This window comes from Anopheles coluzzii, chromosome 3, assembly GCF_943734685.1.
Source record: "Anopheles coluzzii chromosome 3, AcolN3, whole genome shotgun sequence".
In the NCBI taxonomy this organism is placed as follows: Eukaryota; Metazoa; Arthropoda; class Insecta; order Diptera; family Culicidae; genus Anopheles; species Anopheles coluzzii.
The window spans coordinates 24,278,472-24,303,265 of NC_064671.1; the positions used below are offsets into that span (position 1 = coordinate 24,278,472).

Consider the following 24,794-nt stretch of genomic DNA (forward strand, 5'->3'; position numbering starts at 1 on the left):
GTAGGTGGTGGCGGTGGTACTAGTGGTGGTGTCAAAAACTTGTTCCACCGCAGGCACTATGCTGGCATGAATCTAACCATCTCTTTTGGGTGTTTTCGCTTTCCCCAGTTTATGGATCACATGATGGCCGGCATCGAGGATATCGTGGGCAAGACGGGCAACTACAATATACGCGATAAGTTTAAGAGATTCGACAATAGGTTCATTCGTCCATTATTGATCAAGAATTTACAGGTAACAACGATACGATGCGTGTGCGGCATTAAAAATGCATGGACACACTGTGGCGCGGTTCGCTCTTAATACGTGCATGTTTCGATTTCTTTCTCTTCCCCCCCCCCTCACCGCCAGGGTCCGGAGCCGAAGATTTTGGAAACCTACTCTAAGCTAACGATGCGCGACGCGATGGACTACATGCGGCGCAACCCATCCACCATCGGACAAATGTCTGGAACTGAATCAATGAGTGCATTATTTAGAAACTACACGTCCTACTTCGGCGGAAGGTGCGGCGCCACAATGCTCGGCACATGGTAACGGGAAACTAATTGATCGATGCATGCCCTCTCTCTTTCTCTCTCTTTTCTCTTCACACTCCACGTGTGTGTGTGTGTATACGTTGTTTTGTTTGATTTAATTTTCTTTTGATTATTTTGTTTCCTTCGCAACTCACTGTTACTGGTTTGGCACTCTCGCTGGCTGGAGACGTCCTGGCAGTGCTCAACACCCGATTGGTATCGGATATCTTGGGTTTTATTTTTATTTTCTGGTGGTTTATCTTCTCCCCAGTACATGTTGAAGTACTGCGCTAAAGTGTGCTTTTTGCGTGTAACATTTGCTAGCTCGTAGTGTTTTGTCCTCACAAGCAGCGCTCTGTCAGTAATAGCTCCGTTAAACAGCGTTCGAACCCAATTTTGCGGCAAATTGTGTAATATATTCACTGCACTTAAAGCATCAGTTTTCAAATTGCGCAGCAAAAGCACAGCAAATCAACAGTGCTGTGCTATAAACTGTACACTTGTGCAATGGCTCGAACTGAGCATTTCAGCTTATCTTAAGTACACGTTATCTTTAGTTTGAAGTACATGCATCTTTTTATTAGTTTCGTATTGTTGGTGTAGAGTGTGCCAGTGTTGATTGTTCCCTGCTAGGATCGTGTGGATCATTATTAACCTGTCGCTCTTTCAATCTATACCACGTTTCCCATCAATCCTGCGATTGCGTTCCACAGCCCTAGCTTTACGAACCTGGAAAATTCGACCCGTAACCTGGACATGCAGGAGCTGGACTACAATCCCTCGAAGAAAGACTTAACGGATGCCAAAATACATCATCTGCTGTCGGAAGAGCTTAAACCGTACCGCCGGGTGAGTAGATTGTGGAGGGTTTTTTTTTCTCTCGATTGCGTACGCATGGAACCGACGGTTCCGACTTTCGTTTCGTTGCACCAAAGTCATTCCATGCACTTACCAGTCACTGCGTTGACTGTACTCCATCGCTCTTACCGCTCAAGGATGTCTATCAAAATTTTGCCTTATCATAATATTTTGCCCATACATAAAACGATTGGATGCAAATATAAACCCGCAGTGGGGTTTTTATTCGTTGCGACTTTGAGTATAGGGAGTTAAGGGAAGAATACATTTTAAAACACTGTCACAAAACACGTAGATGCTTGTTTTTTCTTTATCATGCTAGTTTTGTACGTAAAACACGGACACAAAAAGGTAATCTGCTAGGACTGCAACACCACCTGCAAAACCTGCGAACCTGTTCCAGCTAGAAGTTACTGCCCTCTTCTCTGCCACCCCAAACCCCAATCCGTGTAGATATGCCGTCCCCTCCGACAGTACAGTTAGCACTTCATCCCCACTCATCCCTTATCCATTATTTGTGTTCTTCGTTCGATTCATTCGATTCGATGCCGAATTGTGCATACCATACCCACACACATTACCCACCATTTACTTTCATCCAATATTTGCGCACCCCTTTGGTAGATGTTTTAAAGCTCCAAAATTGGTCCGCGTATGCTGACAACAATTCACATAATGAAACTTTTTTTCTTTTCTTTTCTTTCCTATTCGTCGCCGTGTGTGTGTGCGCGTATTCAACAAAATGTGTTTCAAATCGCTTCCATATCTCTCGAACCAATTGTGCGCTTCTGTCTGAACAAACAAAACTCAATCAAACTCATTGCGCTACGCAATTTCGTACATTGTCAAATATTTATCTCCTACCATCATGTCGGTGTGGCGGCATCGGAATACAAAAATCAAACGAAACACTGTATTCGGCATCCGCCATGTTTTACACCGCCATACATCGCTTCCATATTTGGGTGTTTCAACAACGCGCGGAAACAACCATCATGCAATAAAACGCAAACCCGAATCATCGCCCGGTACTGAACGAATCAAACTTCCCGACCAATAAACTGTTTCCCGCTCTTCCCAAAAAAAACCCCGAAACCTTACATCCACCGAACCCGGATCAAACGAACAAAACAACATGTATCGCAAATTTTCCCTTTTGCTATAAAAAAAAAACAAAACAACACCAAACTTTGGGGGCAAACCATACTTGAAACGCTTCTACAATGATCGAAACATGCGCTCCAAACATTGCCATCATTATTGCCTTCTCATGCTAAAACCTCCTACTTGCGCAAACGAAAAACAAATCAAAACCAAAATCTTGAACTCGAAGGCTTCACTACATACGGTACGAAAACATTAAATGATCTCGTTTTATTTTCTTTTAATTTCCTAACGTGCTAACTTTATGTTCACCTACTGCTACTATTACTACTACTGCCCGTTATTGCTGTGTCTCGGTGCGCAATGCCCCGAACGATTTGGTTTTGTGGTTTTTGTCCCATTTAACTTTCACACTTTCATACTTTTGTGTTGTCTTTCTTTTTGCAATTTCAACCATACATTCCGTTACAAAACCATTCACATTTTCCCTGTGTTTACCGATTTTTTGTTTTGCGTTTCTGTTGCGGTGAGCGTCACTTCAAAACACTAATCTAGCCATTTTTCTCTGTACGTGTTTCTTTTTGTATCCTTCCGTGTATGTGACTGTGCGTGCTGCATACCTTTTTCTGTGTGTTCTCTTCTGTATATGTGTGTGTGTCTCTGTGTTTGTGTGTTGTGTGTACTCACTATTCCTAACACATAATCGCGTGAACGCGTTCTGGGCTTTGGATCCTGTACCACCCTGTACCCGATCTCGCACATCTTTCGGCGATGACCCTGAAGCAAGTGAAGGTGCGATCTGTTTTCATTGTTTCTTCAACCAAACTGTTATCCTTTTCTCTCTATACGATAAGATGTTTCATTTTTCTTCTGCTATCTGTGTAGCTTCAATCTAAAACTCCCAGATGTGCTTGTGTGTTTGCGTGATGTATTGCGCATTTTATGATTTATTTCTTGATTTTACATTACCTGTAAATACTTTATTGTAAAATATATTTGTATTTTATGTGTAATGGGATCCTTGCGCAACTGTTCATTTTTGCTTGCAATGTTCAAATTATCCTAGGATCCTAGGTTTATGTTTCTTTCTGTTATGAAACACAAGTTTCAATGAATGTAACATGTAGCACTTCTCTTCTTTTATTTCCCTCCAAATGAACTTTGAACTTGAAACTTTTAATGAACGTGTTTAGTTTGAAAACAAAGAACTCCGGGAATGTTTTCGAACAATTTTGTTCGGTGTGGAACAAAACAAATCCAGTCCCGTCTGCAAACAGTAGAACAAGTAGAGTAGTTAATTAAAAACTTCATCTTACATTTGTACATATCGTTTCATTTTCCATCTGGGCAAAACATCTGGATAAAATGTTATATCTTGTAAAGTTAAATTGTTCGCATACTCTTGAATGATTGTATTTTTTTTTTGTCAAATTGTTAAATATTGTACAAATAGTGTACGTTCCCGTTGATGTTACAATTGGTACGGTTAGACACTGTAGCAGTGTTACGTTTGTCTTTAAGTCCCGTGCTTCTAACGGTTGTGTTTGTCTTTCGCTTATTTCGTGATATCAGTGTGAAGGGGGGTCAAAGCAAAAACTCACATATTATATTTAGCCAAATGAAGCACTCTTGCCCTCACCCAAACCTGAACCCGAAAAGAATGTTTTGGCATGTCTGTTCTGAAACGAAAAAAATAACTGCACTTTATAACAATCTAACACGTTATGGAAGACCTCGTGTAACGGGAAGAAGGAAAATCAACTAGCATTTTGATCGAAGTTCGCAAACAATACATTTCTGTTGCATTACTTTTGCTCGAGATAATAGTACCTTGTGTCGTGTTCGTTTATGTACTGTCGTGTTTAAGCCATTTTTTCGAATGTCAGCTGTATTGAGCGAGATAGAGCCAGGAAACGGACAGTTTTCCTTAAGCGAACCGTTTACGGGCGGACGTTACTAACAGTTGTTCCGTTCTCCTTTCCGCAGCATCGAAGACTTAGCTACAGCCGGCACGCTGTTGACGATCGGGATCTATCAACACAGGTAATGAACGTGGATGCTGCCCCGATGGAGTTCGAATGCAGTGTGTTTAACGCTTTCTGTTTTTTTTTCACTCGTTTTAGGTCAACTATAAAATGCAGATGAACATACGCCGTATGATTAGTGAGAAGAAGCATCACAAGCGCAGCAAACGTGTGAAGGTATGGCATCCCATGCGTTTTGCCCGTACTGTTTGCATTTAATTCAACTCTTTTTTTTGTTTTTGGTTTTAATTCACAACCCATGGTGGGATACCCAGGATGGCAAGCAGCAGAACCACGTCTCGTTCCCCGAGTTTGTGCAGAACGGATCCGCAAAACAGTTTGCGAACGGTACGAATGATATCGTTATGACTAATGATACAATTACGATTACTACCGACTACCACCATCCACCACCACCACAACCACTAGAACCACCACTAACCGATCAAGACAATCGCAAAAAAAGTAAACGAAAACATTCTCACAGTCTTAACAAGTACCGTAGATTAGAAATAGGTAAAAATGCAGCTCATTCCTATTATCGTAAGCGTATTTTTGGCCGTTGTTTTCTACGTTGTGTACTTTTCGATGTGTCTCGTTTGTTTTACCTTACGATTTATCGTTGTCTCTCTTTCGCTCTCTCTCTCTGTTTCTGTATCCTTATCTTAAACGAAATCTTTTTTGATGAATTATTTGTCTAGTCCTTTATCAATTTGATGTTTCTTGATATGTTTCTGTTTTTTGTGCACTCTTTTATCTCTTTTATCTTTCCTCTGTACTGTTGATGTATTTCTTCACAATTTAATTTATTAGATACGTGTTTGTCACACAAAGAAGCACAAAATTATGCATTGATTCTTATAATTGGTGTTTTAAAATAATTAATGTATCATTTTAAATTAAGTTTCTTAGCCAGATTGTGCAGTCTTCCGTAATAGTGCTCGTACTGTTGTGTCATATTTGATTGTATTGCAATTTATGCAAAAGTATGAGTAGTCTGTGTAGCTTTTTGGATATATGGAACCATTGCACGATTTGTAAGACCAAATTATAAACAACCCGCCGTACAGGGAGGAGCGTGGTGTAAGGATTTACTTTTTTTGTGATATATCTAACCCATTCATTCATCCACTCTCACTATCTCTCTTTCTTCAAATTGATGTATCTTATTTATACTGTCAACCAAAAAGACTCCTTTTGTTGGCTTAAATCCCTACCTAAGAGCACCTTTCGGATCCATTTGCAATGGAAATTGCTAAATTTCACATACCATTCTTCTCAGTTTCATCAGACTAAAACTAACTCACAATAGATTGGTCGTGCTTTCGTGTAGAAATTCATATGTTTCGCACCACTGCCGTGTGCCGTGCGCTGAGTGTTGGCTGTGCTATTTAAACGTGTCCTGGTTGTTTTGTTTCTACAGATTACATCAACGAAGTGCTGCACGAAGACAACGAGGATGAAGAAAGACAGGCGGCGGGACCGTCGGAAGACTGGGACGGAGGTGGCCTAACGTTTACCGCCAAGTCATCGCGTAAGTGTTCACTCACTCACATCCCTGTTGGGTTCACTCTGGTTCACTCTTTTTTTTTTTTTTACATGTCAAAGTTTGATTGTTACCGTGTGGTGAGATTCTTCTTATTGAAGGACGAAGATGTTGTCCTCTTATGCTACCGTCAGCAACATGTGTCTCTCTCTCTCTCTCTTCCTTCTCCTTTTGTTCGAGTACATGCGACTAATCGTGTGTAGTTTATAGCATCCGTTTTGTGTTTGTGTAAAATCTCTTCTTCTACCGTTTCTGCTTGGTATCTTCTACTATTCACTATCTCTTCTCCTTTCTTCCCTGATCTTTCCTATTAGATTGTAATGCTGGACCTATTTTCTGTAAATTTTCCAGTTGGTTTTTTATGTGTACTGATTAGTCTATTGGTTTTGACGATAGGAAAGCCGTACCATTACAGGATTTTCCAGCGGTTCTCAATAGTTATGGGACTATTCTTTGACTCTTTATTATGGGAAATGAACTTAATATGATGGAAATTGGACTCTATAGCACCCTTTTTGGACAGGCTTCTTGGATTTGTCCTTAAGTTACATGAAGTTCATTTCACACAAGAAGGAGTCATTAAAGTGTCCCACAGCTGTGAGAACTCCTGGAAAACCCTGTATTTTGTGGCATTAGAAGGAGCGACCAATTTCGGCTAGGATTAATTTAGTTATGAATGAAACAAAGTTCAAATTGTTCGAACAACTACTTTGCCCACCGGTCGATTTGTATTTGCACGTGAGTTTCGTGTAGTGGTATTGGCAACTGGTTTTACGGAAGGGACATAGTTATGAAACTCTCCATTGTATTTATTTCTTCCCAAAAAAAGATATTAAATTTTCTTAAAACAGTTCTTTTTGCTTCAATTTTGATCTAGTGTCTCCCTTATCCGTGTCACGATGTTTGTGTGTGTGTGTTTTATTCTTTCGTTTGCTATTTCTATCTGTCTGTCTGTCTCTTCTTCTAGCCGAATCGCCGGCTGTAAGTGTAAAGCAATCGCTCACCGGCGGAGGCGACCGTGGTGCAAGTAAGCCAACCGCCACTTCTTCTACTACTACTACTACTACCGCTAACAACAACAACAACAGCTCGCTGATCGCACACATTACAAGCCTGCCCGGGTTTGATCCCACCAAGGCACGCATTGTGAAGCACTACACGAGCAAGTTTGCCTCCTCGTCCTCCGATCCTTCCACCTCGTGCCCGTCCGGCAATCACCCCACCACCCACAGTCACCCCGAGTCCCACAGTAAAGCCAATAGAAACACCCTCACACTCAACACGTACAACAACAACAGTAACTTCAGCATCAGTTCCGCCTCCGACCGGGAACGGATCACGCCGACGGCGGCCGAATCGTTCCTCCCCTGGCGCAGGGACCGATCCTATCAGACCTTCGGTATGTGTGTGTGTGTGTCCGGCCCGTACGCAATTTTGGCCTACCTACGCAACACTGCTGCCTCCCCCTTGGACCACCCCCTTCCCCCCTCTGCCCCCCTTACATATACACACAAACTTGTGTTTCTTTTTTTTTGTCTGCAAGTCTCTCTCTCTCTCTTTATCTCTCTTGCGATCTATCTCTCACGTTTGCAAGTTGCGCTGCAAGCTTTATCCCCTTGTATATCCTTTTGTTGTCATGTTTGATTGTTTGTTTGTTTTTGTTTTATTGTTGTTTCAATGTGATCTTTCGTTTGCTCGTTATAAAAAGGAGAGCAAACCAAGATCAGAAGTGAATCGGAGCTGTTTCGGTTACTAATCTGTTGCGTAGCTGTGCGCGATTTATTGTTTCTTTTGAGTTTTCAGTTGTTTAAAGCTTTTGGGTTAATTTTCGGTTCGTCTTTACTATACCCCCACCCCCCACTGCCTCTCACTCCCCCTCGCATAGGCTGAAACGTTTAGCTCCTTAGGAGACTGCAAGCAGAACGTTCGTTATTAGCTTTGTTTGTTTGTTGTACATTTTCATTCGAATGTGTAAGCGTTCGATCGTTCCGCTCGGAGCGGTCCGGTAAGTTTTGCGGAGCTGCTTGCTCCCCGTTGCGTTTGGTTGGTTCTCTAGTTACTACTTAGTGAAAACACTCGTATACACACACATACATTATTTGCATGACTGGTTGCAATTGTTACAAAACTAAATTATTTTTGGTTCAGGTTTGTTTTTCTTCCTTTATTTTTTTGATTATTGTCTACTTACATTCGGACTGACGCATTGTACAAACTCTTAACACTTTGCTACCCGAGCGATCAGATGTACTTAAAACCTTTTTTGCGGTCTCTCGTTTTGATGAGAAACACAAAACACTCAACACATACACACACACACACACACACGCACATAGACAGACACAGGCTAAGAAGCTCACGAGTGTGCGGAAAGCTTCTATAATATGCGGCTGCGGAACCATTGCGGAAACTAGCTCCGCAAGAACGGTCCCGACGGATGACACTGAACTCACTGTTGTATGTTGCTCAGCTCCGTTCACACACACACACGCACACTGTCCTATCTTCACATCACCCGTCACACCACCCATCGGACACGCGTCGTTTTGTGCGCCTCTATGCACCTATGCCACCTATACGATTGTTGTAGAGTTGTTTCTGTATATTGTTTTCAGATTATTTATATCTTTTTTTATTTCTTTAAGTTCATAACGATGTCGTCGTTGTTGTTGTTGTTGTTGTTTTCTGTCGTTCTGGATGAAAATTCACTTTGCCTATAATTTCGTAGCGTTTTCAGCATGGAGGGGAAATTGTTCCAAATGCCGCCTTATTTTGTGCTATTTATTTCCATTGGAAACAGTTTTCTAGTCTAGTTGTTTATTTGTTTGTTGGAGTGTTTTTATTCTCTGTAGAGCCATTAGGCATTGAATGCATGGAAAAAGCACATTAATCATGCGTTTTACTTCTCGTCTCTCTTTTTTTTAAATTCGCAACCATTCATAATTCGCCATATGCCACGAACAACACAGTTGACGAGAGAGGTGCGGCAAAGGAAGATAAGCGATTCTCGCGAGAGTCACGCTTTTTGGAGTGTAAGTATCATCCATGGAGCATAATCGTCCGTGTCCTGTTTTAAAATAACACTGTTTCTCCCCCTCTGTTTTTAGCGGAGCAACGTGTCGCTACGCCGACCGCGATCGAGTCCGTCCTGCCCTGGAAGCGGGTGGACGAGAGTGACGATAATGGTGCTATCAAACAGAACGAATTCCCCTCGTGGGCTTCGAACAAGGAGTATCTAGCTTACAATTCACCAAGTGCAACATTTTTGGGTAAGTCTCGTGCGTTAGAATCGATTCTCCTCCTACCCCCCCTCTCACCGGTGAAGGTCGTTCCCCGGTCGCTCTTCCCCTCGAGCTAGAAAGGTAATGAAGGAAGGTGTACATTACACAACCAAGGAGCGGTTTTACTCCTTCCCGCCGTTTAGTCTCTTTATCTAAATGCCCCTTCAATTGTTAGCGCACACAGCGTAGGTAAAAAAAGAGGAAAATGATTTGATAGCTCTCGCCAACACTCATGCCTCATGCTCCTCTACCCCCCCCCCCCCCCTTTCTTCCCAACAAATCGCATATTTCCAACGCGACAGGGCGCTAGAATGCAATTGGAATTTTTCACATTCGGCGCTTCCAGCTGCAGTTTGTAGATTTCATTGTACCCACCCGGAGAAAAAAAAACAAGTTTTGTGTTTGCATGGCGACTCCGAAGTGCGTTACATACGGCAGACTGTATGTAGAACCGTTTTCCTTATTTCTCAATTTTTGATTTCAATATTGTTTCGTTTGAATTTGTGTTGAGTATTTAAGTATTTGTTTACCATATGCACTACCACATCTCTCCCAGTCTTCATAAAGACACATAATTGGACAGTGGTCGATACAAAATTGTATCTCTATCATACAGTAGTAGTAGGTGCTCATTTCACGTTCTAAACAAGCCACCATAAAAACGCAAACAAACGCCAAACCTGCCACCTATGGTATAAAATTAAAAGAAATTGCCTTACATCGTTCCCTAAAAAAGCAAATGGAAGAGTATTATGCTATTTTACTTTATGGCCTTAGATTGTTATTCAGCACATCGCTTTCTTGTTTGTGCCGCCCTATTTGTTTTGATCGAGTCGAGTTTAATTTACACCGATGCACCACCAACAGCACCGTGAGCAGTTTCTGTTAATGTCCTTTGTTTTCGTACTAGAGTTATTCCCCCCCCCCCACCAATGCGGAAACCTCAAGGTGTTTTTCTTCTTCTAGCTCTAATTCTAATGTGTATTTTTGCACTCTCAAACGTCAACAATCTTCATCTCGTGTGTACTGTTTTTTTTTATTGTCAGTACTTCCTATCGCTCTCTATCTCTCTATCAGACAATATATTGCTTCCATGTGTACCATGTGCGCTCATGTTTACGATCATTGCCGTTTTCTAAGTGTAATAATTGTGTAAATATAGAGGTACGTGCATGTGCGAATGAAATGATATCTCGATGTTAACAGGCTCACCAGCACGGCACCATCAAGAGTGTACGTGGAAAGTAGTACGCGCCTACTATTGCTACCGCCGCTTTCAAAACGATACGTACTAACGCTGCTGTCTATAGCCTCATGAATCAATCGTTAGTCAAGTCTTCTACTATCGTTCTATCCCTCTCTTTCACTATATATTTCTGTATCTCCCTCTCTCTCTCTCTCTCTCTGTCTTTTGAATTTGCTTCGTATTCAAACGCACTGTCACGAATTTGCACTGGCGCGAGTGCAGTTTTTGTGTTTCATTGTTTCGGAGAAGGTTTTTTTTCCGACAAGATTCCCAATTTTTCCAATTTGTTTTGAGCCGTGTTGGTTCATGTTTTTTGTTGGTTAAACTATATTGATAGTTTTGGCTTCTTGTCTTGGTGTTTTGTTTTTTTTCCGTAGGGATGATTTGTCCCACACACAGCCCCACTTCTCTTTGACCGAACCAATGCATTTGCATTTGAAAGTTTCGTTCTTTGCCACAGCAAACTGTTGAAGTTGTTTCATCTGTTTCAAAAACAGAAAAAAATGCTCCCTCTCACTTGCCCCCTCGAGTGATCTTCCTTTACGTTTCCGCTGTTTTAGTTTAGTGTACTTTCTTCTCTAGATTCATATAATTTCTGCATCCCGCGCATTAGCTTGCACCTAACCGCATTTTTTTTATCATCTATCCGTGCCTTTCCCCCGTATGGTTTCTCTTTCTCTCTTTACACGATGATCCACCAACCACCACCACCAACACCATCACCGCTACCACCACGATCGACTACAAAACCGAAAAAAATACACACACACGCACACAAAAAAATCCTCTGCAAACCATCAACACTGCTGCCGTTCGATGTGTGTGCCGCTGGTGTGACCGCTGGCAATATTTAATGGGGCAACTGGTGCGATCCTATTTGAACACGTTACTCTGCTACCCGATCCTGCTCCTTATCCTGTTCAAATCTGCACCGCCTCGTGCGCCTCCAAATGTGTGCTGTTTTGTGATGTGTGTGTGTGTGCGTGCGCCACTCTGTTGTTATGCCCAATCGTGAACACGCATGCGCGCGTGAACTTGCGCCACCAAAAACGAAAACAAATGGGGGAAAAAACTCCACCCCAAACCTCACCTCCCCACCTACCCACACACTTACACACACACACACAGGTGGCTTAACGCAACCTAAACAGGCTAAGTCCGTAATAGGTCTGTTCCGGCGAGAGAGTTCCGGCTCCGGTGGGGTCGTCATCGGCGGCGTGACGGATTCCGAGACCTCGACCCCGGTGGCGGCGACGACACCGGTCGGCCGGATGGCGGCCGTCCCGAAGGACAAGCGGTCGGCCTCGATCGCCGGCTACATCACGATCGATGGCGGCGACACGGCCGGCAACCCGATGCTGGATCCGCTCGGCATTTCCCGGGCGGGGCCGCACGCGACCGCCTTCCCGGTTACCGCCAGCCATCGGCGCAACAACCGCCGTGGCTCGATGCTGGAGCTAAGCGGGTAAGTGTTTGGATGTGCTTTTTTTCTCTTTCTACTATTAATCCTCCCCGCCCCACCCCTCCCCACTTTCCCCTTTGTACTGTCCCCACCCCTTCTACTCTATATGCAAAATTTTCCTCTTTTTATGAGCGCCTTTAATGTGCGACTTGGAACCAATTTCAGAGATTATTTTTGCGTTCTACTATTTAGCCCATTTTAATTGGCACTAATTGAATTTTGATTTATTTTAAATTTTGTACCTCGAAATTATACGTTTGTTATTAAAAGCGGTAAGAAAATGTATCGCCAATAGCAAAAAAAGGCCCCAACAAACGCCCACCTCAATGGAAATTGGGTTGACCTTTTTTAAGTAATTTTCTTTCCACATAGAATAACAAAAAAAAACATTTAAATTTGCTTTGCATGTCTTTTTAAATTTAGATGAAACAGATAAAAAAACATATCTGAGCGTGTGTTGTTCAGTAAGTTTGTGACTGTTGATTTTAATCCATCTCTTTACTCAAGTATGGCTGTGATTGTGCGATCGCGCGCGCCCCGTCGTGTGTGTGCGTGTGTGTTTGTGTTCGTCTGAGTAGTATGTATGTGCGAATGTGTGTATGTGTGTTTGTGTATGTGTTATGTTTAGCACAGTAGAATAATTCTAACCTATCTCTATGTTAAGCTTAGTATGTTAGTATGAGTATATCTTAACAACATATAACACAATAAACAGCATCCTCACTACTACATTAAACATTTAACTGGATTAACACACACATACACAAACTAATTAGCACACAATCTCCTAACACACATACGCAGGGAGATGAAACAAAAGTATCTTATAATGTAGCATTAAACATAATTACTCCAACAAAAAAAAACATAACACACATATACTCTGTAACACATTCCACAAGCCTAATCTAACAATCACACAAAAACCTCCGCCCACTGGGAAGGTCTCGAAAAACAATCAACCGAGCTGTTAACAACAACCCACAACGCTCACACCTCACCTAAATAACCTGTATTCACACACACCCACCCAACGATCCCTTCGATCCTATTGGAAACCTGAAACGAACGACGAACGATCTTTATTCTTTCCAACTGTACTACAAGTGTCAGTGGACCATTTTTACCACCCCTCCCCTATACTATTTCCATTGTTTCCGTTTTCCTTTTGCTGCACTTTAGACACTTTTAGTTTGTGTTGTTGTGTTTCTTCTCACAATTATTTACTTTTGATGCAGTTGTCTCACAGTTTGTGAGATGGTTGAGTTTTCTTTTGTTATTTCAACTTTTGTTTGACTTAACAAAGACTTTGTTGATTTTGTATATATTATTGTTGTTGTGCGAAGTGAATAATGTATGAAGGAGGGTTTAACACCATCCCAGTTTGGTTGGGGGTGGTGGGTGCATCGTGGTGCAAGCGGAAAGGACAGCAAAAACAGCGAAGAAAAGAAAGAAACAAACAAAAAAAGAGAGCTCACTCTCTCGCTCTCGCTCTGTCTTTCCGTCTCTCCTTCTTCTTCAGTGAAACCGTTTTCAACTGTTGTTTCTCTTTCTTTCTTTCTTTCTTTTTCTACCAATTTCTTTCTTCTAGATAATGTGGCCTTAGCAAACAGTTTTCATCGGTAAATGTGTGCTCCTTTCTCAAAAAAATCAAACCCTTGATTTGGCTATGTTCTTCTAGCACTATTCGGAAAGCACCCAAAATTTCAATTTTGCTTCGCAATTTCTTCTTCTTTTATTGTTTACTTCTTCTACGTTTTGTCGCTTTGCCGTGCGCCACGATAGAGCCCTGTGGTGCTCAGTTCTTTTGTCACTGCTGAATGCACTTTTTGTAGGACACTTCTTTTTATTTTTTTTTTTTTGAAGGAATTTAATATTGTAGTAAGGGGAGAAGTACTTCTTTACTGAAAGTTTTGCTGAACTGTTGTTACTAGAGGCAATTCCTTATGCTTTAGTCACGCAGATTTTTGTGTGTTTCTTTTGAAAGTGTTGGATTTCCAATACGTTTTGTAAAAAAAGGTTTAACGTGAGTTTAATTTTTTATGCTGCAAACTTGTAGCTCTTTTTTTCCACTTCCAATTTTCTAACGTCATTCACAGAGCTTTGTTGTTATTTTTCTAGACTTAATACCGCTTGATGGGAATTTTGTAAAACCTTTTCTACACATGTAGAACACGCTGTACCGCCTTCCTGCTTCTTCTAGTTGTGTTTTCTCGTCCAGCCGTTGTGCAACGCGTGTCCGTTCCTATTTTCCTGGGTGACTTAACAACAACTGTCGTTCTGTATTCTCTTTCCACATATGTTGTGTCTGTCCGTGCTTGTTGTGCGCTTTTGCCCGTTTACCGTCAATGCGTCTCTCTCGCTGGCTCGATCGATCGTTCTCAAGCTGTGTCGTCGCTTGAGTGTGCTTTGCACAACCCTGCAACCCAGAAGTTTAGCATCCCCTTTGATCAACAGCAACGAATATTTCCCTATGTTTTCCCTTCTCCCCAGCATGATGAAGCGAGGAAAATTATGGAAGAGAAAAATGTGAATTTGTAACGTAATGTGCGAGACAAAGTATAACAATTGAAAAGTACAAAAGCGTTAATGTTTTAAATTCAACAGTTGAAACAATTGAAAAGTACAAAAGCGTTAATGTTTTAAATTGGCAAATTTGTTGCAAAATTGCCATAGAGAGAATATGAATAGAAAAATAAAAAGAAACAGAGTTTGTTTTCATAAAGTTTTCTCGTTCCATTTTAGAATGGAGATATCGTTACTTGAAATAATAAAATAAGTAAACAGGATCGATTACAAAAAGAATAAAAAAACAAAACACATAGATAAAAACAAAACAAAAAACATACATACATCACTTAAATCACTGACAACTACGCACAACACGATGCGTAAAATGCAAAACAGAAAATACATACATAAAACATAACACAACGGAATAGAACAGAGAAACAAAAAACCAAAAAAAAAAAACATTGTGACAAAGGCAGGCAATCAAATCCAAAAACGGATGCGAAGATCCTGGCCTTCTCATCACACGCCATCATAGCAAAAAAAAAAGCGACACAAAACCACCACAAACCCCCCTACAGACATGCATGCGTCGCCAGTCCCCCTGGCGTTTGTTGTTACTGCGTGTACGTGTGCGTATGTGTGTGTGCGTGTGCGTGTGCGTGCCAATTCTTTTTTTCGTTGCTGTTTAAACATGTCCGTTGTTGTTACCACCCCCTCTCACGCAGGCTGCTAGTGCCCGGACGACGGCCAAGCCGGTACACCCTAGAGCCCTTCCCAGCTCCACCACTCGAGACGGACGACGAAAAACCGACGCAATCCCAGTAGTGTTGTAAAAAGCGAGAGAGAGCGAGAGAGAGGGAGAGCACGTACTCAAGCATAAAAGCATAGCTGAAGAGCGTTGTAATAGTGTACCAAAGAGCACGAAACACAAAGCCGGCAAACTGCTTCCTTCTTTCTCCCGGACGGACTATTGCAACGATCCGACGACGATCACTTAGGGTTCCTTTTCCCTCTTATAAACCCCATTCACCATACTCCCCACATCGCCCCAAAAAATGGGAACGAGTAACGCTCCTCCACCTCCTCCTCCTTCACAATGAGACGCATGAGACGCACCAACGCTGCCAACCTGGACGCAACGGACGGACGGTCGTCGCACAAACGAAACGAAGCCACCACCCGGCCCCAAAACGCGCGAGGGAATCCCAGATGGTTTTGCATGCCAACGGTGGCCACTTCCACCTCCTTCCCCCTTCACCACCCCCCCTCATTCCTGTCCCCTTCGATGGTGTACATTATCAGCCACGGGTGGTGAACACGCTTCACGGTGTGATCGCGGGTGTGATCATATATGTGACACGGTCGGTTTAGTTACTGTTATTGTTTCGCTCAGCTCTACACGCTCGCTCTGCATGATATGCTGCATGTTGTTTGTGTTGTGATGGTGAGGTGTGGTGTTGTGGAAGTTATGATTTAGAAACGTAGTTAGTTGCAGTTTAGCATTTGTTTGTTTTTTTTTTTAATAATTATGTAGCAGAGGGAGATGTTGATAGGTTTGTAGTCCCAAAAAAGATGTATTAGCAAGCTTACCTGTGTAGTTTGTAGCCAGTGCTTTGAGAACACTTTAGAGAACTTTAGTGAGATAGAAAAAGAAACTTGTAGCAAAAAAAAAACAAAAAATACGAAAACAGTATCAATCCACATGCCAAGATGGTAATTACGCAAACCCGAGCGTGGTGCGCAAACTAGCGCGTCTAGTCTAAGGCGCGAAGCCAGCCTACGTCACTTAGTGTAGCCATTACTATTATTATTATTATGATTATTATTAACGAACTTATCTTAGCGCTAGCAAACGGCAGCAGCAGCAGCAGCTCCCCCTTTCTTTCCGCCCCATATAACCCGCAAAGGGCCCCGCTCCGCTCTTCACGCTCTTCTTACCGATGCCAATTTCCGTTTCTTTTCCTTCTCACCACCAGGTACAATACGACCGATTTTGACTTTAGCCTTGTGTCCCATCGTCGTTTGTCGATGAAATGCTGGTATTTAACAAAAGAACAATCTAAACAACCATTTTCTTTTTCTTTGCCATCTCTTTTTCACTCTCTCGTTCCTTGTTAGTTTCTAACCACGTTCTGCTTAGAGAAGCATCATTGCATCCTCTACTCAACTAGTGCATCCTCTACAAAAAACCACACACACAGTTATACCTAAAACACAGTGGCAAATTCGCCTAGCCTAGCGTGTGTCACTACTTTTCCTTTCGACCTGCTACTAGTCTCTGTTTTTGTAAATTAAAATGAAAAAAATTGCTTTCTTTCAAACAAGGAACCACTTAACTACAAAATTTGCAAAACCTAGCTACTTAATCGGCAAACGACAAACCAACCAATCGCTCCCGTACTTAACATTCCGCCTCAATGGATGGGCTGACCAGTATAGTGACTTTAGTGACTGGCCCCAGGCCCGTTCATTGATGAATGAGGAAAGCAAAGAACCATTCGGTCCACAGTATTTTACACCAACACGATCGTATATCTCCTCCAACCCGATAGGGGGGAATCGGGTTCTATCTCACAAACCCAATTCCCATTGAAGCATATAGTATTGTTACTGCTAGTATTATTGTGTAGCGCTGTTAGAGTCGTTTAGCATTTATTTCTCCATGTTTTTCCCTCTAATCATTCTTTAACTGCATGCATTTTATTGGCTAAACTGTCAAACGCTTTCGCAACACGTGTGTTTACTTCCTTAATATGTAGTGTAGCGCGTCAAAACCCGTTCTCATTGCTGTAGCTATTATGGCCTACTACGAGCTTGCTACGTGTGCAGGGGGTTTTGCGCATACGAGCTAAGAGCGCAAGAACAACGCGCTTACAGGGCACGTGGTAGTAGTCCAGAAAAAGGTGGCTTTCGTCCTGTAGGCTTAATGTAAAGTTGTGCCTTACGGTGTTGAGCGTATGAGCGGAAGAAGACTCTTAATAACCTGGTCGGTAGATATTAAGGCGGTACAACTGTAAGCTTGCATTAGACATACACTATTCGGGGAGGCTTCTCCGCCATCAAATCTACTTCAGGAGAGAGCGGTAAAGGGACACTGTCACTCGCCAGAAGGTGTCCCCGATTAGTTGTGTTTGGATGTTGGGAGTAAGCTGGACTTTTGCCTAATCTAATCTTACGGTGGAATAGCTAGTAATCTTCTAACTTTAGAACTATCCGTAACGATCGTTAAATATATATAATATATATAACCACAAACTGTATATGTGTGTGTGCGTGTGTGTGTATGTAGAATCAAATGGATTGCTTTAGTGGATACCCGTTATTTGGTATACTAGTAAACTAGTTTAACGGTGTTGCGGTGATGAAAGAAAATAGAAAGGCGCGTAAATGCAGTCTCCCGGTGTAGAAAACAAAAATGGGCGAAATATTCGTGCTGTTTCGTCCTTCATCTTCATCTGGGTTTCATTTGAACAACACTCACACACATGCATATGTATCGCTTTGCCAGTGTACCTATAGTATGTACGCTTTGTACAGGAAACGGGTTCATTCTCATCTTGGCTCAGGGTTTAGGTGTTATTTAGTGTGATTGGTTTTAAATTTCATAGCTCATTGGCATGTCAGCTTTTGTAAGGTAGCGCAAAACCACACAACCCTTTCTTCCTACGGTGCAATTAGATATTTGTGATGGGTTATTTTATGTACTAGCTGTGTAAAATCTTATAAATGTGTATTTTTACCAATTTTTCCCTAACATCATTAATGCATAATATGTTTCAAATCACAATTTACCTGTATGAAATAATTTGACCTAGTATCTAACCATCTTTGCTGTATAAATTTGCCACATAAATACGTGTTTCGAGAGAAAGACTGGGCGTCTCCATTGCGAATGTCATTGATTTTTTGTTAAATTTTGGTAAACTTATTCACCGAACAGACATATGTACAAAAATGCTTGTCATCATCTTCGCACTTTCCTATTGCATAAAAAGAACTAATTGCATCACATCTACTAACGGGAATTATTCGCATTATTGGTTTAACTTTCTTGTGGTTACAAATTACAGCAGTAGAATAGATTGCTTGTAGTAAAGTAGAACCAAATGTGTGTAAAATTCGTTACAGCTTGATCTTCCTAGTGTCATAGTACAATGTGCCATCCTTGTAGTAGAAAAAAAAAAACGCATTCCTCTTACTACCTCAACGTTCCCATTCGGTGGTAGTCAATTTCCGTTACTAGGCGTTACGTTGCGTTACATTCTGTTGCGTTCGTTGTTATATAGTTTCCATTCTGCGTTTAAGTGCCCAGGTGTTGGTTACTTAGTTGTTCGCTTGGCGGCGTCATTCATCGGGTGCTTGGCATCACCAATGCACAAAGAAAAGGGGAAACACCAACGTTGATAGCCCCATTATTCTGCCTGCGTTACGCCTGTAGTAGTGCATAATTTACACCGTAGTGTGTATTGTTTCCTCGTTCCTTTATCGTAGCTTTTCGGCCTTATAGACTCTCTGTCTCTTATTCTGCGCTCCAGTGAACTGTAAACATATGAACTATTCACACCGGTGGCATCAACACTTGCCATTGAAACCACACTGCATATCACTGTTAGCTCCACTCGTTCACTTGTTCGCTACGTAGACGCGCGCATCGACGCTGTGTATAAATTCAACTGTTGTCATATACGTATTTTGTTTCTTTTTTTCTTCTTCTCTTTCTCTCTTTCTCTCTTTTTCTCCCTACCTTGCAACGTTTTTTTTTTTATCTCGTTCAATCCAATTTGTTTGCGTACTTTTGCTCCCTTTGGATTCTGTTGTTGTTCCCAAATCCCATTTTTTGTTGTTGAATGAATCTTCCCATTTCATCTGAAACTTTCAACAATCCCTCAACACCCACCAAATGATCCGTACCAACCCATCCCGCCTTTACACACACACCAGCGAGGCAATCCCAGAAGAAAACTACACCAAATCCCTGCCCGAGCGAGACAAGTACGGAGCCCGCCGAGCACCAGCTCTAATCAAAGCGTCATCCACCAACACGCCCAAATCGGCCGGCCGACGGTCGGGCGACGGCGGCGGCCCCGTAAACCCCCAAACCACGGCCCTGCTTTCCGCCAGCTCCACCGACTCGGACGAGGACGATGAGGAGGAGGGCAGTGGCGACCGGCACCGGGCCGACGACGCGACGCGCCGGCTAAATGGCGCGGGAAACAACGACGATGAGGATGAGGACGACGACGAAGACGACGACGATGAGGACGAAGACTGTGCGGACGAGCAGCACCCCATATGAGAAATATTCATCTAGGGTAGTCGCGCTCGCACTATCGTGGTAATACATCTGTCTGTCTGTCCGCCGGGAAGCACCTGGCGGCGGCATCACTGGTTGGCCGACCAAGCAAAATGCGGCCGCAAACAACGCACAACACAAGCAACCGTGATTCGGAGGGCAGTTTTGCAATCCCAGCAACCTGTTTAGCGCTTCTTCCAACCAAACTTCCGCATTCGAGCAGTACCCGATGCCTTAGCGTGCGAGTGAGAGAATGAGAGAGCGAGAGAGAGGGAGAGCACAGTGTACGGGCAATGAGTAGGCCGTTACCGTTACTTTGTTACCGGCGGTTACACGTTTCGGGTGTGTAACGCTTGCGTGTGATGCAGCGTGTAACGCTTCATTTTCTCGTAGCCTCAATTAAACCTGGTGTGTCGTGCACCGCACAGATAGCATATCCGAAAAGATAGCCAAGGAGGCGTGTCCTAATGACCGTGAACGCTGGAGTGTACGTTCACTTATGAGCTACTACTACTACTACTAATAGTACTACTACCACTACTACAACTACTATCTACTTGATCGTTGCGTTACGTTTGCAGAAAGTATTCGAAATCATTCCGTTTGCGTTCAGTGGGAAGCGTTAAGTGTTAAGCAAGAGCGTTACTAGCGAACGCTCAGTACTGTCAAAAAGTGAACCAAGCTGTACCCAGTCGTACTTAGTAGTTTGCAGGCAAAGTAGGTACGGTAGAGAGAAGGTGATAGGAAAAAAGGAGAACTGTGAGAAAGGTATAGTTTATTTTGTGGGAGTAGAAATTTTAAAAGACGACAAAACAATCGATCGTTAGTTTGTAATGTAGTGAAAACCAAAACGAGGGGGAAAGTATAAACGATTAATTTTACATAATTTACACAATCGTGTGCTAGTTTCATTGACGCAAGGGCACGGAACATGTTGCTTCCTTTCCCATACAAAATACACACACACACACACACACACACACACACACACACACACACACACACACACAAATTTGGTGCTATAACAACGTGCAAGACCTAGATCGATCTACTTGCTACATTCAATGGTTAGAGACAGATAGGTATGTATGTGGTTACATATTTGGCAGAGGATTTACTAGACGCACCTAGCGCGTACCTAGTGGCAGCTTCACATTCTCTACCGAAATCGCGCGGGGCTTTAGTTTTGAACAGTGTAGTGTTTGGGTAGTAATTCAACTCAAATTTTGCACCTTTTCTTTCGTCGATAAGTAAGAAGAGACTCCCGCACCACCATCCACATCGAAAGATCAACTCCGATAGGCCACCAAACTATGTTACGTTAGACAATTTCAATGTAGGGATAATTTTTAACTGCACGCAGCCTCTATCGAAATGGTGGAAGCTGATTAAGGTCTCTTAGTGTCTAAAGAGCATACTAAGAGAAGAGACATAGTACAGGGTTTCCCACGATTTATTGGTTGGTTCCCACGATTTATTGGTGCGTTCCCACGATTTTTTGGTCATTTCCCATAATTTTTTGGTAGCAACCCACGATTTATTGGTCGGTTCCCAAATATTATTGGTCGGTTCCCAAATATTATTGGTCGTTTCCCAAATATTATTGGTCGGTATTATATTATATTATATTTGGGAACCGACCAATAATATTTGGGAAACGACCAATAATATTTGGGAACCGACCAATAATATTTGGGAACCGACCAATAAATCGTGGGTTGCTACCAAAAAATTATGGGAAATGACCAAAAAATCGTGGGAACGCACCAATAAATCGTGGGAACCAACCAATAAATCGTGGGAAACCCTGTAAGAAAAAAAGATCAGTTACCAGCATCCGTCTGGCGCAGTACGTCCAAACTATCTACCGTGTTTCGATGGATACGTTTAGATGCTAGACAGATAGAACATACCTTGTGGAGCTGCACAAACACAGCCAACCAACTATCAGATGCAATGCTTTGACGCTTTGCTTCCAAAGTAGTAAATATCTAATTTCAATGTTCACAGTTTCTGGCCTTTGTTTTGCCTTGATTTTTTAATTCTTTAAAGCACAAGAATTTCTTTCAATGAGAAAGAGAGGCTCAAAACACGCGAACAAAACACTTAAAACCCAATAGGAGATATTAAATCAAGTTCTTATACCTTGCAACAGTTACTTAAACCGGTGATCCTTTGCTCCCATGCTGATATGGATGGATGGCACAAATACGCTATGATTTAGTTAGCTTACCGAATTAAGCAGAATTGAATTTAGTTATTGAATTGTAGCATTATGTAGACCAATGACAAAAACAAAGAAAACACATACAAAAACATAAAGAAGGTATTATTACTCAACAGTATCGGGGTGTAACAGTTTAGGTATAACCGAGGTTATTTTTGGACAGTAGAAGGGTAGTAGGCGTGTGGGAGAGGGCAAGCCCCGAAAGCAGTAAGATACACACACACACACACACACACACACACACACACACACACACACACACACAAAAGTGCAGTTACGTGTGTTACGGTAAGCTGCCTACTGGTAGGAGTGCAGTTGGTGGAATTTAAGAAGTGCGTTACGAACGTTACGACCATTACGCGTCACATTTACCAGTTGGTACAACCAAGATACTTAATTATGCCATTTCTGTGCATTCTCGTAACGCGTTTGCTGTTTGCTTCTTCGGTATTATGCTATTCTTTTTTGAACATTTTTTTTGTCTATAGATTTTTCTGAAAAGATGGATATTATTATGATTTCCGTTTTAAATTCCGCATTCTAAGGTGCATTATTCCATTATGTTTGTCAAAGTTACTCGTTATTTTCGATCCTTAAAATTTAAATACTAAAAAGGAAACTAAACTGGGCAATTTATTTCACCTGGTACGGGCTTTAAGCAGCGGCATCTTGGATTAAAAGTGGGAAAGTTCAAGTGATGGCCAACAAAAACAAAAAAAAAAAACAATTACATACTTTCTGCCCAATCCAAGATGGCAGCGACGTTTCCCATGCGTTACATTGGGGCGTTACCGGCCATTACATGTCAGAGTGAAATGCGGATAGCAAAAAACCAATACATCGTTGATAATAATAGCAGCAACCTTAACGACTGTAGGTCAACTAAACATTTTACAGCAACAGCCTGTACACGCGTACAAGTGTGAATAAAATAATAAAAATAAACAAGCAAGAGTAAAACGCAACACATTTCTCTCCCCACCCCCTCCCTATTCTGGCGTAACCGGGAGTGCTTTTTTGTCCGCAGTGACACAACCCCCCCGACCCAGGTGATCCTCACCTACACATACACACATACACGACACCTAAGCCCCCCAATCTTAGGCAAACCTTTTCCCCCCGTTGTTCGCAAGCAGCAGTAGAATATGCAGCAGAGCATCTGCACCATTACCGAAATAAAATGGGAAAAGAAGCAAAAAGGTATGAAGGGGGATGATGCGTATGTGTGAGTGTGGAAACCGCGTTTATCAGAAAGCCCACCAGCAGAGAGGAGTGGTTTACTTTTAAAACGAAACTGTACTTAAGGTGATACATTTGGCTAAAAACTAGGCAAGCACAAAGCTGGGGGAGGGGGGTATTGGGAAGAAAAAGGATACAATAGCCTGTTTGTGACACTAACTCAATCAATAATTGCAATTGTAATTTGAATGAGGATATGGTAAAACAACACAGAGAAGGAACGAAAAAGTAACACACAAATAGACAAACAAACTCAAAAGTTCTATACACACAGCGAGACAAAGCAGATTAAGGACAGTCGATTGTTTGGTACGACAGTTTTCGCTGATGGTGGTACTGTATTTAAAACAAAAGGGAAATGCAAAGGGTAGAAAAATAAAACGAACAATACCGTACGGGTTAATGAGAGCAGGATGGCTGGTAGTTAAATAAAACCAGAAAAATAAACGAAACCTAATGGATCAAGAATAGATAACAGAACGAGAGAGAGAGAGAAGAAGATAGAAAGAGTATAGGCAATCTACTAAGTGGGAAAGGCGAAGGGCAAACAATGTAAGTATGTAATTGAACGTGGCACGTGTGGCAGAAAAGCAGACGGGATGTGTATAATAAACTCGAAGAAGGAGAAGTAGAAGAAGAAGAGAATTGAAAACGAATCGTTCGTACGTGTGTGTTACATCTTCGGTCGAGAAATAGGAAATGAATGAGGTAAGTATATTAGAATTAAAAAAATGACCACTATTACAGGGTTTCCCATGGAGTTTTGGTTTGTTTCCCGAAATGTTTTGGATTCGTCCCACGATGTATTTTTGAATCATTTTTTATTTATCAGCGTCGATTCAATAACATTTTTGAAACCAATGCTTTGTAAAAAAAAGCGAAAAACGTTGAATAAATTCTAGGGCAGTTAGTAAATAATTTTGGGAAACATACAATAAATTCATGGGAATCAACTCGAAGCACCAGTTCGGACACACCGAAAACCACCTTAACGAAGACGACATGAAAGCCTAAAAACGCTTGATAATGTCGACAATACAGGATTTTCGAGTATTATATAGACATGTTCAGCGAGATATAGAATTGTTCGGAAGTAGGCGTTGACATGTTCAGCGATTCTGTAGTGCTGTCATTTGTTTTGTTTACACCCTGTGCCGCAGCATTCAATTTTTCATTCTTAAAAGTTCTAAAAGTAGCTAATAATCATTCTCCAAGCTGTTTAATACATGAATTAGTTGAAAAAATCTTATTTTTTCGAAAACTGTTTGTTTACCTTCTGATGAGAATGGTCCAAGCTGCAGTCCGAGGGGTACGAAAGTGACAGCTCTACAGTATAACCGAACATATCAACGCCTACTTCCGAACAATTATATATCTCGCTGAAAGAGTCTGTTATATGCCTGAATGAATCTACAACTCGCTGAACATGTCTATATAATCCTCGAAACCCCTATAACTGTGCATTGTTTACCTCAATTTTGG

The 24,794-nt window shown here is 41.9% G+C and overlaps 1 protein-coding gene across 12 annotated transcripts in view; it reads left to right on the plus strand.

Moving 5' to 3' along the window:
- LOC120959259 (sodium/hydrogen exchanger 3) overlaps nt 1-21,283 on the plus strand; it is a 54,491-nt gene extending 33,208 nt beyond the window's left edge. For 5 of the 12 annotated variants that reach the window (XM_040382522.2, XM_040382524.2, XM_040382523.2 and 2 more), the window contains exons 10-21: nt 109-234; nt 352-533; nt 1,232-1,367; nt 2,710-2,724; nt 4,467-4,523; nt 4,604-4,681; nt 4,780-4,852; nt 5,928-6,038; nt 9,020-9,082; nt 9,158-9,319; nt 11,706-12,042; nt 19,495-21,283. In XM_040382522.2, the coding sequence (XP_040238456.2) occupies nt 109-234; nt 352-533; nt 1,232-1,367; nt 2,710-2,724; nt 4,467-4,523; nt 4,604-4,681; nt 4,780-4,852; nt 5,928-6,038; nt 9,020-9,082; nt 9,158-9,319; nt 11,706-12,042; nt 19,495-19,849 (1,695 nt within the window). In that variant the 3' untranslated portion in view covers nt 19,850-21,283. Of the gene's footprint in view, nt 1-108; nt 235-351; nt 534-1,231; nt 1,368-2,709; nt 2,725-4,466; nt 4,524-4,603; nt 4,682-4,779; nt 4,853-5,927; nt 6,039-7,017; nt 8,788-9,019; nt 9,083-9,157; nt 9,320-11,705; nt 12,043-15,278; nt 17,814-19,494 lie in introns of those variants that run through there. The other 7 variants (XM_040382527.2, XM_040382529.2, XM_040382530.2 and 4 more) reach the window with 7 other exon arrangements.
- The last annotated feature ends 3,511 nt before the right edge of the window (nt 21,284-24,794 follow it).